This window comes from Ochotona princeps, chromosome 2, assembly GCF_030435755.1.
Source record: "Ochotona princeps isolate mOchPri1 chromosome 2, mOchPri1.hap1, whole genome shotgun sequence".
In the NCBI taxonomy this organism is placed as follows: Eukaryota; Metazoa; Chordata; class Mammalia; order Lagomorpha; family Ochotonidae; genus Ochotona; species Ochotona princeps.
The window spans coordinates 108,320,876-108,341,761 of record NC_080833.1 but is presented as its reverse complement, the minus strand read 5'-3'; the positions used below and the strand labels follow the sequence as shown (position 1 = coordinate 108,341,761).

The window sequence follows — 20,886 nt, the reverse complement described above, 5'->3', positions numbered from 1 at the left end:
CCCAAATTGATACTTTTTTTTTTTTTTTAAGATTTTATTATTATTGGAAAGCCGGATATACAGAGAGGAGGAGAGACAGAGAGGAAGATCTTCCATCCAATGATTCACTCCCCAACTGAGCCGCAACAGGCTGGTGCGCACCGATCCGATGCCGGGAACCTGGAACCTCCTCCGGGTCTCCCACACGGGTGCAGGGTCCCAATGCATTGGGCCGTCCTCAACTGCTTTCCCAGGCCACCAGCAGGGAGCTGGATGGGAAGTGGAGCTGCCGGGATTAGAACCGGCGCCCATATGGGATCCCGGGGCGTTTAAGGCGAAGACTTTAGCGGTTAGTCCACGCCGCCGGGCCCAAATTGATATTTTCTAACACACAAAAAAAATAAAAGTGCGAGCCGGCATGTATATTACATGGATGCCAGTTCAAGTCCAAGCTGCTCCACTTTTAACCTAGTTCCCGGTTTACGGTCTGGGAAAGAAGCAGAGAATGGCCTAAGGATTTGGGCCCTTGCATCCACATGGAAGACCCAGAAGACGATACTGGCTCCCAGTTTCAGACTGGTCCAATTCCAGTTGTGGTTACCATTTGGAGAGCAAACCAGTGGATGGAAGTTCTCCATCTCTGTAATTCTAATTTTCAAGTAAAAATAAATCAATATTTATAAAAACAGTGGGGCCCCTTTTTTTTTTACTGTTCTTTTCGATACACTTGCACAAATAGCTCTGAATGGGGCCCGGCAGCGTGGCCTAGCGGCTAAAGTCCTCGCCTTGAACGCACCGGAATCCCATATGGGCGCCGGTTCTGATCCCGGCAGCTCCACTTCCCATCCAGCTCCCTGCTGGTGGCCTGGGAAAGCAGTCGAAGACAGCTCAAAGCCTTGGGACTCTGCACCCGTGTGGGAGACCCGGAAGAGGTTTCTGGTTCCCGGCCTCGGATTGGTGCAGCACTGGCCGTTGCGGCTCACTTGGGGAATGAATCATCGGACGGAAGATCTTCCTCTCTCTCTCTCCTCCTCTCTGTATATCTGACTTTGTAATAAAATAAATAAATCTTAAAAAAAAAAAAATAATAAAAAAAATAAAAAGAGTGAATGTGTATCAACCAGAAATCTGACATAATCTTCCCAACATTAAGATTCCTATTGTTCCAAAATTTGACCCCACACACTCACCAATGGAAATCTTGTCTGAAGCATCTGCAAATCATCATAACCATATACCTGTGGCTGAAAGAAAGACATGCAACACTATTGATAGGAACTGGTCATGACGCCAGCAGACCAAGGAGATGACAGGCAAAACAGTTTAATTGAGCAGGACATAGATTCTTTAACGGGAAGAAGTATACAGATCACAACACATGTAGTATCCTAAAGCTATTCTCAATCTATATCCTACTGATTTAAATAAGCAGGCCCCAACCTGCAGCAGTAGGGCAGACACAAGCTATACACTAACAGACAGCTTCACTCTCACTTCTATCCATTTGTCTCAGAGCTCTCAAAGGGTGGTTTAAATTTTATCTCCAGAAAAGATTCATATTTGCTCTAATTTCTGAATATTGAAGTAATGTGCTATTAAAAAGTGTTAAAGTGCTATCTGAAGTTTCTTTATGGGTTTCCAGACTTTCTGAGGACACAAACATGTATCTTTTAATATTTTTCATAAATATTCTACATCTAAATAAGCACTACATATTAAAAGGTGATACAAAATGCACTATGACAAAAGGTTACAACTACCACCAGGAACTTAGCCCAGTCCCAGGCTGAGCTGTGAACTCCATGACCACAGCACGAGCTAGCAGAATTCCTCAGAGCAAGGGAATCCATTCAGCTAATTCTCTAGGAATCTGAAAGGGATTCTAGGAGAATGCTCTGGATTTGTGGCTTCTGGGGCCTAGGATTTGTTTCACACTATCACTTCTTGGAGAACACTGTTTGGTACCACTTACCGGGTAGGCATGTAACAGCCCTGGGGCCATGATATATGGATTAGGCAACAACGGCGGAACCCCAGGAGGGAGGTTAGGAGGAGCTTTTCCTAAAAGAGAAACTACATTTGATCCTGTCACACCATCACTCCCCTCCAACATAGAGGAAGGCCACCAACCTCCACGGGGGTTACCTGAAGTCGTAGCAACCGAGCTTCGCGTAGAGGCTGTGACGGTGGAGTTGCTGCCTAAGCTGAGGCCCAGGCTACTGCCACTATTGAGACTAGAGGAGACACTGACCACTGGGGGAGGGGCAGAGACTGTGCTGGATGTGGTGGAGAAAGTGCTGGAGGAAGAATGGAGATTCGCCTCACTTTCCACACTTGTGTGCTTCAAAAAGCAGGAGCAATAGAAGAGAGAAGATGATTAGTACCACAGCTCAGGGGAGATAAACAACAAGCTGTTCTGATATCATCATGTCAATTTCCCAATTAAAAAGGTCAAGGTAGAACACCAAGGTGCCCACATCTACCAAAGCAGTTAGAATCTCTCCACTTATACACTCTTCATGCTCCAACTAGCAAGGATAGCAAGAGACTCACTACACACCAGAATCCTATTCAGGAAGACAGAAAAGCGAGACCAACACTGGTTAGCCAGTAAGAGAACAGATCTTAAGGTCTAAAAATTGCTACCTGTTCTTCCACGCTTCTCTTTACTAGGTCAGCCTAACAATCAGCTTATGGGTTAGAAAAAGAGTAGTGACTTTAAACCTGAAATTATGCAGACTCGTAAAAAGGTCCTAGCCATTATACATCTTCTCACAACGTTCTAGCAAACCTGACACTTAATGCAAATTGAGTCCTCCTTTACAAACTCAGTCTAATTCTATCAATAATTGTTACAGATCACAAGGACAAAATTCCTTATTGCTTAAAAAAAAAAAAAAGCAAGAAAGCAAAGAAAAACCAAACTTCCTATCTGGCCCCTACTTTCCTAAATATGTTTAGACTCAGGCTAATTGTTTTTAGGACTTGTGTTCACCATACTCCATAGAAAGCCCTTTTGGGGCCTGGTGCGGTGGCCTAGCAACTAAAGTCCTCGCTTTGCACACGCCAACATGCCATATAGGCGCCGGTTTTAATCCCAGCAACCCTGCTTCCCATCCAGCTCTCTGCTTATGGCCTGGGAAAGCGGTTAAGGACGGCCCAAAGCCTTGGGACCCTTCACCCACGTGGAAGACCCAGAAGAAGCTCCTGGTTCCAGACTGGTTCAGCTCTGGCCATTATGGCCACTTAGGGAGTGAATCATTGGATGTGAAGATCTTTCTCTCAGTCTCTCCTTCTCTCTGTGTATCTGACTTTACCAATAAAAGGTAAAATGAATCTTAAAAGAAGAAAACCACTTCCATCTACACTTTCAAATCAGAGTTACTTCTGAAGTTCCACATTTCTTGGCCTCTAGCAGCTTCCTAATATCCTTTTACTCTTTTTCCTGCAACCTAAGACGAATCATCATTTTACTATTTCATGAAGAAATATTCAAAATTCACTCTTAGGAGAATTTTAGTGTTGGACAGCTACAGACTTCAGCACCATACTCACCAAAAGAGTGGATGTCGAAGTGCGCCCAGAAGATGTTGATGAGGAAAGGGTATTCTGCTGTGTAGATAACGTGCTGTAAAGACAACAGAGGGCCATCAGCCATAGCACTATGGTTATCTGACCTGGCCTTCAGCTGAATACAAGTAAGGAACTGAGGCCATAGTACGGGATGACAAAGGACCTACATCATACAGGACATGTAATGAGGCAGGGGTGGTGCGCAGTTAAAACTAAAGCAAATATTACAAACGGAAAATTCAATAGGTCTCTTCAGTCTCCATTTCCCATAGCATTTAGTGTTCCCACTCTTAGAGCTAATAGGTATTTGTCAAGTATGAGGAGTAAGAAAATGAGAGAGCAGTCATGCTACTCACTAACCCCGAACTCCATCTTCTTACTCCCAATTACCTGCTGTGTTGCGTGGTGGTAGTATTTGGAATCTCCTCACTGTGGCTCAAGCCACCCAAGGATGATGAATGTTGATTGGTTGTTGTCAGCAAGGAAGCTGCAGATACCGTTTCATTGAGAGGGGGGATGCTAGAAGTGGAAGGTGAGTCAGATTTCACTGCAGAGCCTGGAGCACCTGGGAATAAAGAAGAACCTCATCAAAGGCAAGGGAGTGTCTAAGAGAGCAGGTGAATACAGGCCCTAAGCTGCTGCAAATGCAGAGTGTGAGTCATTTGATAATGGACTATTCAAATTAAGGACTTTTTTGTTTTGTTTTTGAAAGGAAAGGTAACAGAGATCTTCTACTTGTTGGTTCACTCACCGAATGGCCATAATGGTTGGAACTCAGCCGGCCAAAGCTAGGAACCCGTAACTCCACCTGGGTCTCCCACACAGGTGCTAGCAGCTAAGTATTTGGGACACACTCTGATGCCTTCCCAGACACATCAGTAGGGAGGTGCCATCAGGAGCAGAGTAGCCAGGATCCCAGTCAGCACTCAGCCATGGAAAGCTGGCATTTCATGAAGTGACTTAAGCCACTGAGCCAAAAACCTAGCTCCAGGTAAAAATCTTTCTAAATTCTAAGCATTTCATAGCATGCATTTTAGTTGCCTGATGAAGGAAACCAATGGAATGATGTTTATAAAGACAGAAATCTGAAATGTTTGGATGGTCTCAGAGTAAGCAGCAAGGCATATCAAACTAAGATTATAACCAGATGTTTTAATCATTGTGTCAGATTTTTCACCACAATCTAATCAACACAAAAATATTAAGAGGAAAAAGGCTGGAGAACACTCACCTTCAACAGATTGCGTGGTCTGTAACTGCGTGGCCTGCACCGAACTGAAGCCATTCTGGTACAAGAAACAGAGGAGCAAGAACAAACTCATGTGAATGGGGCAAATTAGCAGTGACATGGCTTACTTTGGTCAACAAACCTTTAGGAGAAACTCTGCAAGGTAATGAAAGGATTAATACAATATAAACTATCCAAAGAAATAAAGTAACAAAAACTAAAAACAAAAACCAGTTATCCCATCTTTGTGTGACAGAAAGAAAACCCCCAAACTGATGATGAAACCCCAAATCCAAATCCAGTGATCCTTGCACAAGGACGTGGGAGTACAACAGTTGAGTGAAACCACCCCTGCTGCCGGCTGTACTGGACAATCACTTCTGAGGTGCTGTTACCCTCACAAGGTCAAAACACAGCAAGGTGAGGTCTTTTGATACACACTCAGAAGACTAGCAATCAAGTCTTCAAAGAAGAGATGTCAGATACTTGAAACTAATTCTACTAGAAACAATGAATCTTTAGTGCAAAAATGGTTTTGTGGCTCTGAGCCTCCCGGCTTGCCAAAAACAGCTTTTATTTCATCATCCAGAGCAACGTGACCTGTTGAGCTTCTCGCCAGCACCATTTTCTGAGAAGTAGAGCACTATCAGTTGGGGGACATTTGCCCGCTATGCTCTTAACCAATGCTCAGAGGCATGTGAGGTCACTACCTTTGCCTGAGTCAGGTCCTTTTGGGGTGATGACGAGATGGAGCTAGGGTACCGTCGAGTCTGTGTGGATCTCTGTTCATATAGAGGGCCCTGAGCATTATTTTGGGAGGTATAGGCTGTCGACTGAATTGGGCCGCTCTGATAACCAGACTCCTGACTCTGGTTAGATGAAATTGTAGATGAAGATTCACTGTAGGGAATAAAGAAAAGGGATATCTCAGCGAAATAAAATAGAGCATATTAACTAATAAAAAAGAGTCGGTCGAGATTTACAACTGGAATAAACTGATTTCAATCAAATATAGATTCTTCAGCAACAACTCAAACTGAACAAATTCCTCCCAACAACAAAAGAATTACATTCAAAAGAGCCAGGGTTGTAAATTAAGAAAGTTTACAAACACCACTTTTAAAGAAGAAGAAAAAACATTTGTTCCCTATATTATGCTGTAATAAGAAAAAACGACTAAGAATCAACACAAAGAATATACAACTCTATGTCTCTTCTACACATTAACACGAATCCTAAGCACAGAAAAAGCCACCTTGTATTCTCACTCGGTTAAATAAATCCTTAGCTCCCTCAACGACTCTGCATCTGATCCAGCTTCCTGCTAATGCTCCTGGGAGAGGAGCAGGCAATAGTTCAACTGTTTGTTTCCTGCAACAAGCTACGGAAGATCTGGATGGAGTCTCTGGCTTCTGGATTCAGCCTGGCCTACCCCTGGCTATTGCAGCAGTATGTCAGTCAGCGGATAGAGAATCCATCTCAATCTCTGTCTCCTCAAATATTAATCTTTAGTGTAAGAAAGACCAATCTCCACTTTAGTGATTCAATAGATCTAGTTCAGGGCCTAAAATACAAACTTCTAAAGCCTCAGGACTGAAGAAAACCTGAGACCAGTTCGCCGAATTTCCTTGAGGATTTCCATTTCCTTAAGGCCCTCCTTGACAGTTATTAGAAGAGGGGGTAAAGCTTTCACCAGAAAGGTTTCTCTGATTTTAAGACGTCAATGCCACTTTCTTCCTGGCATTCAAAGTTAGACCCTTTGGGGCCCAGCACAGTAGCCTAGTGGCTAAAGTCCTCTCCTTAAATGCTCCGGGATCCCATAATGGGCGCCAATTCTAATCCCAACAGCCCACTTCCCATCCAGCTCCCTGTTTCTGGCCTGGGAAAGCAGTCAAGGATGGCCCAAAGCCTTGGGACCCTGCACCCGTGTGGGAGACCCAGAAGAGCTCCTGGCTCTGAGTTTCAGATTGGCTCAGTTCCAGCCACTGTGGTCACTTGGGGAATGAATCATTGGACAGAAGATTTTCCTCTCAGTCTCACCTACTCCATATATCTGACTTTGCAATAAAAATAAATGCATTAGAAAAAAAAAAAAGAAGGGTTGAAAGAAGCGGCAACATCATCTTTAGCTGTGGCAGACGGTAAAGTACTCTCCATTAGAGGTTGTACACATCTTGCAGAACTGTGCTTGGATGCTGGATATTCTATAAGTACCAAAGAGGCATACTCCACCTGTTTAAAGCTACAGGTAATTATATTAACACTAATTTCAAGCGCTAAGGTCTTAACAAAACACTACAACTACATATTTGTCCCAGTCAAAGGGCTGGCCTCTCCCAAGTTCTAGAAAGCAGCAAGACATTTAGAAAAAGGAGTAAAATGCTATCAAAAGAGGTATGACTGCTCACGTTTCTACTACCTGGCCGTGCTGGTATACAGGCTACTGGGAGCCTGGCTTGAAGAGGCGCTCGTGGTGGGGGTCGACTCATAATCAGAAAGGACGGGCTCTGACCCAAACTGTAATGCCCCAAACTGCAGATTTAGCCCTGAGATATCTGCTGAGCCAGGCATCTCCACAGCCAGAGCAGGAATCTGCAGGGAGAGGTGAGAGAGAATAAAATACAACCTTGCACTAGGATTAAGGTAAAGCTTTCCCTTCCAACTTTCAAATTCACCCTTACAATCTCAATTCCCACATCTCACACTTCCTTGCCTTAAGGAGTCCAAGTACCTTAGAAGTCAAGGATGCTTTTTTCTTCTGCTGTTTGAGTTTCTGCTGAGCTGGCTGAGGGCTGGAGGACTGGTTGTCTGAAGACCCAGGAGACATCTGTGGAGCCGAGGTGGATTTGCTTGGCAGAGGAGAAGAGGGGGGTGGAGGTGCAGCTGTGGAGGTGGCCACTGCAGGTGGCTTCTCCTGAAGGAACACCTCCATCATGGTTGAAGTTGGGGTGAAAGCCTGGCGCTTCGTAAAGGGGCTGTGTACTGTGGAATCATTTGGGTTCTTCAAATCTGCAAAAGAAAGTGCTGCGTTTAAGGCCAGAGGTGCTGATAAATCTCAAAATGTCACTGTGCTGCCCTTTTACTATCAGAAACCCTCATGAATCAGAAACTACATAAAAACAGGCCCTTTTTAGGGACTTAATCCCATTTCCAACAATCACTAGATCACATATCTTCGTCAGTGGAATTTAACCTAGTTAATATCATTACCCAGCCTGAGATAGAAATCTATGAAATACACATTTAAAGTTAAGATAGCCAAATCCATGAACCCAAAGACAAATATTAAACATAAATCTAGGGAATACTCCAAAACCACAATCTGCAACAATGTATATGGCTAAATTAATTTCTTTCTCTTTCTTTATTAAAAGATGGTTTATGGAACTGGTGCAGTGGTTCAACAGGCTGATCCTTCACCTCTTATGTCAACATGCCATACATATGCCCACTGATTCTAGCTCCAACTGCTTCATTTCTGATCCAGCTCCACACTTATGTTTCAAGTACTTGAGCCCCTGCGCTCCCATATTCAGATCAGGTCAGCTCGGGCTGTTAAGAGAGTGAAGCAGGAGATGGAAGATCTCTCTGTAACTCTGCCTTTCAAAAAAAAAGTCAATTTATTTGTAAGGCATAGTGACCATGACAGAAACATTTTCTGTATGCTGGTTCACTCCTCAAATGGCTACACATTCATGTCTGAATCAGGACAAAGCTTAGAGCCAGAAACTATATCTGGGTCCCTACCATAAGTCACAAAGACCCAAGCACTTGGGCCATCTTTTGCTGACTTAGCAGATGTGTTAGCGAGATCAGAAGTGGAATAGCTGGGAATTAAAAGAAAAAAAAAAAAGCACTCCAACATAGGACGTCAAGTGTACTGGCCCTCTGATGAGGTATACAACCTTTAAAGTTTTATTACAACTTTTTGTTTAATTAAAAGATTTCTAAATCAATTTATTTAAGAGGCAGAGCTCTTACTATTAGTACTTCCAAAATGCCCAGGAAGACCACAGCTGCGCTGGGCTGAGCTGGAGATAGGAGCCAGGAGCCAGGAGCCAGGAACTCAATCCAAGTCAGGACTTAATTGCTTGACATATTGCCACTGTCTCCCAGGTTCTGCATTATCAGCAAGCTGGAATCAGGAGCTGCACACAGGGACTCACACTCAGGTATTCTATAGTGGGCATCCTAACTGTCCCCTGAACCCCAACTTGCTGAGGTCAGCCTGGCTGAAGACAGTGGCTGTTGCTCTCTTCACTTCAGGAAATGTTTTCTGCCACTTCCCCTGCTAGCTTACAAATAATATTTTTTTTCTTTATTAAAGATTTATTCATTTTATTACAGCCAGATATACACAGAGGAAGAGAGACAGAGAGGAAGCTCTTCTGTCCGATGATTCACTCCCCAAGTGAGCCGCAACGGGTTGATGCGCCGATCCGATGCCGGGAACCTGGAACCTCTTCCGGGTCTCCCACGCAGGTGCAGGGTCCCAATGCATTGGGCCATCCTCAACTGCTTTCCCAGGCCACAAGCAGGGAGCTGGATGGAAAGTGGAGCTGCCGGGATTAGAACTGGCGCCCATATGGGATCCCGGGGCTTTCAAGGCGAGGACTTTAGCCGCTAGGCCACGAGGCCGGGGCAAGCTTACAAATAATATTAAAAAAAATAAAACAAACAAACAAACAAAAACTTCAACGCAAAAAGGGTTCCAGTCCCCTTCACTTTCTTACCATACTGCACCAGCGATGGAGATTGTGTTGTTGAGCCCATGTCCCAAGAGGAGGTGGTGGCGCTTCCAGACTGAGAATGCTGAGCTGCCAACTGAGCCAGGGCCTGAGCAGTCTTGAATTGCTCCAAAAACTGGGAGCCTGTGGTGCTGCCGCCTTTAGCTTCACCAACATCACCAAATCCTTTCCCTAACATGCTCACCTGCAGATGAACAAAGGGATTAGAGAAATCAGCTAGTAACCTTGCTCAAATATTCATCTAGACGGAATCAGTACAGACCGGACAAGAATGCTACCAGTATACAGTGCAGTTCATTAGAAGTACAAATCTAGAGCCAGGCTATCTAAAATTAAGCCAGCGCTGTATTCTTTTGGTTTTTTTTTTTTGTTGTTGTTGTTTTTTAAAGATTTATTTATTTTTTTTATTATACCAGATGTACAAAGAGGAGGAGAGACAGAGAGGAAGATCTTCCGTCCGATGATTCACTCCCCAAGTGAGGGGCAACGGGCCAATGCGCGCTGATCCGAAGCCGGGAACCAGGAAACTCTTCCAGGTCTCCCATGCGGGTGCAGGGTCCCAACGCATTGGGCCGTCCTCAACTGCTTTCCCAGGCCACAAGCAGGGAGCTGGATGAGAAGTGGAGCTGCCGGGATTAGAACCCATATGGGATCCCGGGGCGTTCAAGGCGAGGACTTTAGCCGCTAGGCCACGCCGCCGGGCCCAGTGCTGTATTATTTTGGAGAACACTACTTTCAATCTCTCTTTGTCCAAGTTTCCTCATCTGAAAATAATAGTATCATCCAGCACCATAGCTAAGCCTCTGTCTATGGTGCCAGCACCCCATATAGGCAGCACTTGGAAGTCCCAGTGGCTCTAGTTCCCATCCACCTTCCTGCTGATGGCCTAGTAAAGCAGTGGAGGATAGTTCAGGGTCTTGAGCCTCTGGATCCAAGTGGGAGACCTGGAAGAAACTCCAGGCTCCTAGGTTCTGATTGGCCCAGCTTTGGCCACTATGGCCATTTGGGGAGTGAATTGGGATAGAAAATCTGTTTTTCGCTCTCCTTTTCTCTCTGTAACTCTGCCTTTCAAATAAAAAACATATCCTTAAAAAAAAAAAAATACTATCTTCCAAGGTTTCTGGAGAAATAAAACATAGATTAAAGCACTTAATATGTGCATGTAAACACTCCAGAAAAGTAAGAACTTCTAAGAACATATATCATTGCCATCCTATCATCTTCCCTCCTTCTCAGGGACAAACGTCTGATGACTGAAAGCCTCCCCCAACCCTGTAAAACTTTTAATTAATCAATACTTGACTGGTAAAAGTTAATGTGGGAGATGGGCATTTAAAACAGCAGTTAAGGGCCCGGCGGCGTGGCCTAGTGGCTAAAGTCCTTGCCTTGAACGCACCGGAATCCCATATGGGTGCCAATTCTAATCCCGGCAGCTCCACTTCCCATTCAGCTCCCTGCTTGTGGCCTGGGAAAGCAGTCGAGGACGGCTCAAAGCTTTGGGACCCTGCACCTGCGTGGGAGACCTGGAAGAGTTTCCTGGTTCCCGGCTTTGTATCGGCGCAGCACCGGCCGTTGCGGCTCACTTGGGGAGTGAATCATCGGACAGAAGATCTTCCTCTCTGTCTCTCCTCCTCTCTGTATATCCGGCTTTCCAATAAAAATAAATAAATCTTTAAAAAAAAATAAATAAAACAGCAGTTAAGTTACCACTTGGCACGCCCATATTTGCTCTAAGTGACTGCTGTGAGGATGAACTGATGGCTTTCCAAGTCAGCATCCTGATAATGATTAAGACCCTGGGAGGCAGCTCCAGGTAAGTGGGTCTCAGCCACCAATATGAAAGACCCAGAATGAGCTGTGGCCACCTGTCTGGCCTGTAAACAGACCTCGCTGTTTCCAGCATCTGGGAGAGTCACTCAGTAGATGAACGATCTCTCTCCAACTGTCTCTCTGAAGATATATAAAATCCCTTAACTATTAAGGTCCTTTTATCCTTCATTAAGGAACCCCAAAAAGGAAAACAGAAACAAACAGGTTCATCTGGATACTGCTGATAACTAGCAAAGAGGCCTCCCCACCAGGCAAAAAAAAAAAAAAAAAAAAAAAAAAAAGGCAGAGCCATTAACTACACAATCAAAAAAACTGTCTTGATAGTTCTCAATGTGTGCATCCTAAAGTTATTCAGGCAAATCAAGCAAAATTCACTCTTAATACTTGTAGAGGATTCTCTTCATGCTACATTAAGTAAAACCATCAGCCTAGACCAAGAGATGAGCCACATGGCCTTTACCAGACTTGAGTTCTTAGAAATTTAGGGACCAGCACTTAGCCTAGTGTAAGACACTGGTCAAGTCACCCACATACTACTTTTATTTATTTGAAAGGTAGAGCAACACAGAGAAACTTTCACTCCCCAAATCGCTATAACAAACAGGTCTGGGCCATTCGGAAGTAAAGAACACCCATCTGGCCTCCTACTTTGGATAGCAGAAGCCAAGTTCTTGGACACCCTCCACTGCCTTCTAAAGCACATTACTATGAAGCCAGATCAGAAGTGAAGCAGCCAAGACTTGAAGCAGTACCAGGACATGGGCTGTCAGTACTGCAAGTGGCGGCATACACAGAATGCTTGGTGTTGATTCTCTGTGTTGGCTCCTGATTCCACCTTGTTGCAAATCAACAGAATAAAGGGGGCAACTCAAGTAAATGGGTCCTTGTCACCTACATAGATATGGAGATGGGTTCTTGGTTCCCAGCTTCAGCCTGACCTAGTCCTGAAAATTACCAGTACTGAAGCGCCATCTCTCAAATAAAAATAAACAAAAGATGGGTCCGGCAGCATGGCCTAGAGGCTAAAGTCCTCACCTTGAACGCACCAGGATCCCATATGGGCACCGGTTCTAATCCCGACTGCTCCACTTCCCATCCAGCTCCCTACTTCTGGCCTGAGAAAGCAGTGGAGGACGGCCCAAAACTTTGGGACCCTGCACCTGCGTGGGAGACCCGGAAGAGGTTCCTGGTTCCCGGCTTTGGATCGGAGCAGCACCAGCTGTTGCGGCTCACTTGGGGAGTGAATCATCGGACGGAAGATCTTCCTCTCTGTCTCTCCTCCCTGTATATCCGACTTTGTAATAAAAATAAAATAAATCTTAAAAAAAAAAAACAAAAACAAAAGGAAAGCTAATTTCATGCCCCATCCCACTGAAAAATTTGAAGTCCATGTGATGAAGACCCCAGGGTATCAAAATCTTGAAAAGCTTGCATCCAATTAGGAGGCCATGTTTTTTGTTATTGTTTTATTAAATTATTTTTTAAGATTTATTTTCATCGGAAAGGCGGACCAGATAGATACACAGAGAAGAGGAAACAGAAAGCTCCTGCATCTACTGCTACACCCCTAAATGGTCACAACAGCCAGAGCTGCACCGATCCAAAATCAGAGGCCAGGAGTCTCCTCAGGGTCTCCCACATAGGCACAGGGACCTAAGGCTTCAGGACACCCTCCACTGCCCACCAAGGCCACAAGGAGTTTGGGTGGGAACTGGAAGCAGCCAGGACTCCAAGATGCCCACCTGGTACCCCAGAGCCTGCAAGGTGAGGACCCAGCCACTGAGTCATTATCTCAGCCCCGAGGCCACAGTTTTAGACTAAGTTCTCCTATGTTAAACTTCTGTAATCCTGTCCTTTGACAGAAGGAACAACTGTGTATGTGTACTGAAGTTAGCAGGGAGGTTTGAGTCAAGATAAACTGTTTCCTACTCACCATACTGTGATGAGAAAATGTGTTCCCTGAAGCAGGCTGTGATATGGCACTCTGCTTCGAGTTACTGAACACCAGAGGCTGAGCCAAAGAAGGAGCCTGAGATGGATCCAGATTTGATGAATCATTCTCCATGGAAGATGGTGTCTTTCCCAACAGAACAGCAAGGTCAATTCTAGTGGGGAGAAAAGGGAACCTGATGAATGACTAAGCATTCTAACACTCCCCAGCACTACATTATGACTGAATCAAAACAAAGCCATGAACTGCTGCTTATAAATGAACTCAGAAACACAGAGCCCTGAAATGCCTAATTTACCAACATAAGTGATACAAGAGCCATTATCGTAACTAGCCAAGTCCCAATAATGTTAAAACATTTTGTTTTAGTGAAGTTACTAATTTAATGAAATACCAAATATTAGCTTTAATGCCAGCTCAATTACCAAAGCAAATTTACAAACACTTAACCAAGATTTTATATTGAGTATCTGTTAATATAAATTTCTAATATATGAAACCATATACCAGAAAGCTTGAATCTTCATATGCTTCACAACAGTTTCCCCAAACTTTTATATAAAATTTTGGAAGCAATCAGTGGTACAATAAAAATAATCATTTGTGCTTTACGTTGTTGTGCTTGTTCAACTCTTTCGGGACAATGCTCTTGGTCATTCAGAACAAGCTTGTACTGATGAGGCAAACCAGGGTGAGGTCATTAGGTAACTTCAGGATTGCAGAAGACTCAATTTCTACATCCCTCTCCAAGTATAGAACTGGTCTAAGTTCAACCACTAATGGCCCATTCATCAATCATGCCTATGCAATGAAGATCCCAGTGAAAAAAACGATCCAGGGCCAGAGTTTTGGCACATGGGGTGAGGCTGCTACCTGCGGCGCCAGTATCTGGTACAGGCACCAGTCAAAATCCAGCTACTCCACTTTGGATCCAGCTACCTGCTCATCCACCTGGGAAGAAGGCCCTGAGCTTGCACTCCTGCACCCAGGTAGGAAAAACAAAAGCTTCAGCCTGGTTCAACCCAAGTCATTGAAGCCATCTGAGGGATGAACTGGTGGATGTGAGATCTCTCCGGAGATTTCTCCCTCTCCCGGTAACACTACCTTTTCAAAAGAAAATCTGGAAAAAAATTTCCATTACCCTAAAATTTAAACTAAGAATTAAATTCTACAAAGCTAATTACCTGATGGTAGAAGGTAAGAGGCACATCACTGCGCAGTTTTACCTCAGTATCTGTGGAGGAATGGTTTCCAGATTCCCTGACACTATCAAAATCTGCAGGTGCTCAGGTCCTTTGCATATAACCTATGTACATCCCGCACAACCTCATGTACACACATTAAATCATCTATAGATTACTTACACTTCCTAACACAAAACCAATACTTTTTACACTGTATTGTTTAGGGAGCAATGGAAAGAGAAAAAGCCTGTACATAATCAGTACAGAATCAATTTTTTTCTTGAATATTTTTGATCCATGCTTTGCTGAACCCCTAGTCAATCAATGATACCCATAAGTCAGCAAACGAGAAGCAACCAAACAGTTCTGTAGAATTCAAATATACATAAAAAACACTTCCACTTTTGGCTCTTATTTCCCTGACTTACTTTAAGACAAATTATATAGTCAGTGCTAGTGATGGGACAAGCTGATTAATGTAATTAAATGGCCATTTTAGGGAGACTCAATTTTAAAACAGGTAACACATGGACAGTAGGAGATTAACTAGTAACAACTCACAAATTTCTCAATCAATTACAGATGAGATGAGCCTAATGTGATTTGGTTATCACTAGTAACCCATGGAGGTTTTAAAGGAGAGTGCCAATTTTCCTAGTTATCTTAGCAGAGCTCTTTGAAGGAAGGTAATGAATTTCACCACACACTTGCCTCTGACCAGCAGTGATTGTCACATTCTCTGCAGGCAGAGGCACTGAAGACACATTAGAGGCAGTGAAGATCTTGGTCTCAGAAAGCTGGAAAACAGAGAAATTAGTTACTACTGGTATCAGGAAGGCTACAGTCAGAAACTTGGCATAGGTAAGGAAATTCAACATCAAGTCAAAGGGAAAACCTTATCAAGAAAAATTATCTAACCTGAGAAATTCACAATGGATTGACCTTCAAACCCCTTCAATATATTTTCAATGATTTTATCCAAAAAAGACGGTATTAACCAAGGAATGCAATAATATAGTAGAGTCATATCATATGCACAACAAAATCACAAAGGTTATCATACACACTAGTCATAAGACAGAAAACTCCTCCATATGTTCCCTTTATAGCTCTCAACTCCCATATCTACTCAAACCACATTTCTCTTCTATTATTCCGCACTGCCCAATAAGATCAGAGCCAAGATGGAGGAAGAAATAAGCGAATCTTGGTTTTCAAAAAATAAGGACCCCAAAGGCTATTGATTTAAGCTTTTTCAGTGGTAGTTATAACTATAAGCTATTTTTGCCTTAACACTGACTTTATTACATCTATTCATTCCACTATTAAGGCATCAAAATTAGATAGCTTTTGTAGTAAATTTTTCCTACTATTCAAAATTTAATTTCTTTCGTTTGTGACTAAAACCTCCCCTCTAAAAAGCAGGACACCTGACACAGCAGTTAAGATGCTGCCTGAGTGGTCCCTACAAGGGAGTGCCTGGTTTGAGTGACTAGAGCCCAGTTTCCCCAGTCTCCTACTGTGTGCCCCGGAGGCAGATGACGATGCCTTCGATAACAGGTTTCCTGCCACCCATGTGGGAGACCCAGACGGAGTCCTGGGTTCCTGGCTGCAGCCTGGCACAGCCCTATTACACCTATTTGGAGAGAACACTAGAGGGATGGAAGATCTCTGTCTCTTTCAAATCAAAACGAAATACATTTCTACACATTTTTTGTGTTAAAAAACAACAAACCAGAAAGTCTTACTTCCTGCTCCCCCCTAAAAATCATGCTCTGAAAGTTCATTAGCAGATAAGCCAAACTCTAGAAAGTAGCAGAATTTTCTCATATTCATGGGTAATATACCTCACTTACAATAGGAAATAATCACCCTTTGACGCTGATGCAGTGAAAGCTTAAAAACCCAGAACTGGCAAGCAAAACAGTTTTGACATGTCATTTCCTCTTACCCACAGAAGCAAACTTTCTGTCCTGGCTTTAATAGGAAAGTAGATTTTAAAATGTTAAAATAAGAGTCCATGATAACCAAAAACCATAATTCACAGGAAAAGCTTGACCATGACCAGGAATTAGCAAAATTCTTTCACTCAGGTCATACTTAAATGAACTAAGAGAGCTTGTTCATGTACTATCCATCTATGAAGTTTCCAAGATGAGTCCAGCTGGCAGATAGCCCATTCTACACATATTCATCTCAATTACCAATTATGAAGTTGGACTTCAAGTAAATAAAAGGGTTCCAGTGTCAATCAAATTACAAGCATGAGGATTTGGTACCATAATTCTCACTTCATATCTACTGCCAATCCATTAAAGGACCTTATACCAAAAATATAAATGCTAACCAAGTAATGGGATGGCTCCAGTAATCATCTGCCACCAGCAACTATCACTCCATGCAGCACCTGCTTAACTCCCATTTCTGGTGCCCTACCCAACCACCATCTCTTCCTGCGATAAATCCGACAATCAGATATTGGACTTACACAAGTGCACTTGCCCTTTCCATAGTGTGGTTCCAGAGTGCTGTTCATGCCCAGTCTCCTTCATATAACATATGTGAAATGTTCTGGCTCAGAACACTATTTTGGATGTAAAAGTTTTGGGTCAGAATCTCAAGGGTGCATTTTGAGGAGTAGAAATATACCCATTTTCTATCCCTAAAAAACACTTAGGGATAGAAGACACTAGTGAGTAATGACCTGGGAATACCTACATCTTCATTCCAATCCTCAGTTCCCCACTCCTCTGTCGCAGTCCTCCATGCACCTGAGAAGAAAGCAAAAGTTGTGAAGCAGTTTAAGTACAAAGTACATGAAAACACGAATAAAAATTTTGGCAGCCAATAATATGACCAGAGTTTAGTAATCAGAAGGAATTCCTGCACTTGCAATGTAGGAAAACTCTTTAGAAAGGGACACTGCAAAGCACCAAGGTTTTAATAAGGTTATTTCACAGCTACTTTCAGTTTTTGTAAGATAGCTCTAACATCAGAGAAATGAAGCAGTGGGAGAAGCGAACAGAAGATGAAAGATAGAGCAAACGTCCCAATGCTTGAAGCAGTATTTTTTTAAGGCGCTTGATTGGTGTTCTAACTTGTTAGCCAGTTCAGTGAAATGGCAGCACCCAATTCAATTCAGATCATGCAAACTACATCTATTACATGGTGTAAGATTAAAAATCTACAATCCAAAACGGCATAACAATAGCAAGAGAAACTAGGAAAACAGCAATGAAAAGATGGGACGGAAACCCAAAATGAGGGCTCTGACAAATATTCACTATTGGAATTGAATAAAAAGTGCATACTCAGCAAGTTTATACACCTTATTGGTTTAACCAGGTAACTGTCAGTCCAGTCTAGTCTTTAAAGGATATACTAGCTGAGACCAAAACAATGAAATACAAATTATTGCTACCATCCTAATCCTACTCATTCAGAACATGAACTTTAATCAGTCAAAGCCATGGTAAAAACAATGGAGGTACACAGTCCCTTCAAGTTTTAAGTTGGGATATTAGCCTATATGAGAGGCCATTAAGCAAACATCCTCCCATTACCCCTTTTCACTTCATGTATATATATGTGTGTGTGTGCATATACACACATACACACAACTTCAGAAAGGGAAAATGTCTTTATTAAGAAACTTGGGTGAGAATTTCAATGACAACCAGAATTCTTCACTTCAACCAAAAGATCACATTAAGAAGAACTTAGCTGTAGAAAGGGCACAAAAACAGCTCCTGTTTTCTTTTCTAGCAAAGCATATGTTAAGTGATCCTTCTCAAATGGAGAAAGTGACAAGAATGAAAAAACTGCCCAACTGTGGCACAGTGAGTAAGCAGGCACCAACACCAGCACCAAGTATGATGTGCTGGTGCAAGTCCTGGCTGTTCTGCTTCCAATCCAGCTCCCTGCTAATGCGCCTGGAGAAGCAACAGCAGATGGCCCTGGTCCTCGAATCCCTGTCACCCATGCAGGAGACTCAGAGTTCTACACTCCTAATTTTGACCTGCACCAGTCTGGTTATTGTAGCAATTTGGGCAGTGAACGAGCAGATAAAATTTCTCTCAGTCTCTACTAATTCGGCCATTCAAATAAATAAATATTTAAAGATTAAAAAAAGAGAGAAATGAAAGAAAAAGAAAAAATAGATATCTAGCATTCAGCTATTTCACTGTCACTGGAAAAAAAATATTTAATATCTAGAAACCAGCTAAAATTCTTCTAAACACTTAACAATGAAAAATCTTATTTCCTAAAAACACAACATTTATAATCTTCCAGGAACACCTTAAAACTGAAGCAGGGAAAATTCCAAACCACTTAACAATGACAATGTTTTCCAAAGTAAAGTCCAATCTCTGTCTAGACAAGTTACAGACCACACTCTTCTCTTCCTCTCCAGTGATTCTAATTGATGTCTGTCCTGACTAAATGGTAACCTGAGATGAGTAAGCACTTAACACAGACACAGAGTCAGAACTGACTTAAGGGGTTATCTTAACTCAGACTCACTATGCCAAGAATCCTTTTTTTTTTTGTACTCTGGTGATTTTAACTGTATCAGAAATGAAAATTGTAGCTTCCTCCTTGATATATCCCTACATAGACAGTATGGTAATGGCTGACAGAGAGCTATGTTGAGGAAGCATGAAGGAACAGGATGATGGAGAGGATCTAACAGATCAAGGATGTCATCAGCAAAGAGCAGGCAATGTCAGTGTCAAACATTCATTAAAGAAACAGAATTGTAAGGATGTAAAATGGGCATAGAAAATGAGAGGAAAAAAGCAGAAGGAGGAAAAACAAAGAAAAATGACATATCCACAGATATTCAAACTCATAAAAATCTATAAAAATATCCGGGGCAGTTAGGCGCCTGGATGTATCATACCAGGAGCAGTCTCAAATTTTCGGGGATAATTTGACCCCTCAACCCCAATGAAATCAAGTCCTGAAACAAAAAAGAAAAGAAAAGAAAAAACAACCAATGAAATTTTGCTTGTGAATAAGAACATCTGCCCCCAAGACATAATTCCTACTGTACCTGTGGATATTTTAAGTGTAGGTTTAAATTTATTTTTAAATTAAAAGGGGAATTTGAAGTTTGCTATCATGAAAACACAAGAAATCATGCATGAAGTTATATGTTCACATTATGAAACAATGATGGGAATGAAAACTACATCCAGCAGATTAGCAGCACTGTGGGTAGTTTCACTCAACTACAGAACACTTACTTCTGACTCTAGACTTCCAAATAGGGTCCTCTCTTTACTCAGCACAAATACTCATGTCACTCTTTGTAATTTTCTAACCAGATCAATGCTGAAGACATCTAAGGCTAAAGACTAGGACCACATACCTGATTTTCTATTCCCAAGCAAGAACAAATCCCTTAATTTCCATCACCTCTTCTGGCCAGATAAAAAGTCAAGTACCCAAAGAAAAAACTCCAGCCTAGAAACACTAACTTGTCACTGGTACTGCTACTATGGCCTTTGCAAAAACCATCAAATGATTCAAGAGAAGTTTGAATGTCTCAAAAGTAGAGTAAGAACAGGGCATTTCATGGCCAGAGGGCGGGAAATTAAATTCATCTATCTTAGTAAGTCAACTTCACCCAAGGGAAATATAAAAAAAATGAATTTGAGATAGCAACTTGGTCAATCAAAAGCAGGTGATATTCAGAATCTAAAGCATAACATCTTATGCAGTACGTAAGGTTCTTTGTACAAGAGATCCTCCTAAAGACCCAGAAAAACAGATCACAGATCTTTGGAAAGGGGACATGGCAGATTTAAGTGCACAGGAGTTAAGAAGCCTATTTTCAAGCTAACTTTTAACTTTCTTTTTTAAAAGAAAAAAGTCTCAGGCTTCAATGTGCTGGTTCAGTCAAGAGGAGGTAGTTATTTCACAAGAAGCCAGAGCTCAGATTTGTTCTTACTAAAGTCGACACATACCTCTTATACCCCTAAATACATCAACCTGTATCCCACCAGCCTAACATATCTGACATATTTACACTGTACTCAGATGTAAGCAGCAAGGTTATTCAAATCCCCTAGACTGACAGAGCTTGGAAAGATTTTTTCCTTGCTCAGATAATTAACGTTTCCCAAAACAGAAAAGTGGAAAAAAAGATAGTCCTATCTCAGTACCACAAGCAAATATGTGAGGCGTGGACTTTGCCCTGTTCATTTCTACAAGCAGAGGCCTGACTAACTAGCTCTGGAAATCTTTTCAAAAGGCAAAGCTACCCCAACAGAAACATCAGGAAATCCATATGGAGTTCAGCTAATTCCTTCCTCCCACGAAATTTTTAAAGCCCTCTCAGATAACACAAGAGCACTCTTTGGGAGTTAAGCAAATCTGAGCTTAATT

The 20,886-nt window shown here is 42.5% G+C and overlaps 1 protein-coding gene across 39 annotated transcripts in view; it reads right to left on the bottom strand.

Moving 5' to 3' along the window:
- Window positions 1–20,886, bottom strand: part of UBAP2L (ubiquitin associated protein 2 like) — a 51,719-nt gene that overhangs the window by 10,339 nt on the left and 20,494 nt on the right. For 22 of the 39 annotated variants that reach the window (XM_058660338.1, XM_058660321.1, XM_058660327.1 and 19 more), the window contains 13 exons: window positions 17,212–17,264; window positions 15,205–15,290; window positions 13,292–13,463; window positions 9,514–9,712; window positions 7,512–7,789; window positions 7,200–7,372; window positions 5,491–5,680; window positions 4,784–4,838; window positions 3,943–4,117; window positions 3,535–3,607; window positions 2,125–2,320; window positions 1,952–2,040; window positions 1,170–1,223 (listed from right to left, as the gene is read on the bottom strand). In XM_058660338.1, coding sequence (XP_058516321.1) covers window positions 1,170–1,223; window positions 1,952–2,040; window positions 2,125–2,320; window positions 3,535–3,607; window positions 3,943–4,117; window positions 4,784–4,838; window positions 5,491–5,680; window positions 7,200–7,372; window positions 7,512–7,789; window positions 9,514–9,712; window positions 13,292–13,463; window positions 15,205–15,290; window positions 17,212–17,264 — 1,793 coding nt within the window. Of the gene's footprint in view, window positions 1–1,169; window positions 1,224–1,951; window positions 2,053–2,124; window positions 2,321–3,534; window positions 3,608–3,942; window positions 4,118–4,783; window positions 4,839–5,490; window positions 5,681–7,199; window positions 7,373–7,511; window positions 7,790–9,513; window positions 9,713–13,291; window positions 13,464–15,204; window positions 15,291–17,211; window positions 17,265–19,396; window positions 19,457–20,886 lie in introns of all 39 variants that reach the window. The other 17 variants (XM_058660308.1, XM_058660307.1, XM_058660317.1 and 14 more) reach the window with 3 other exon arrangements.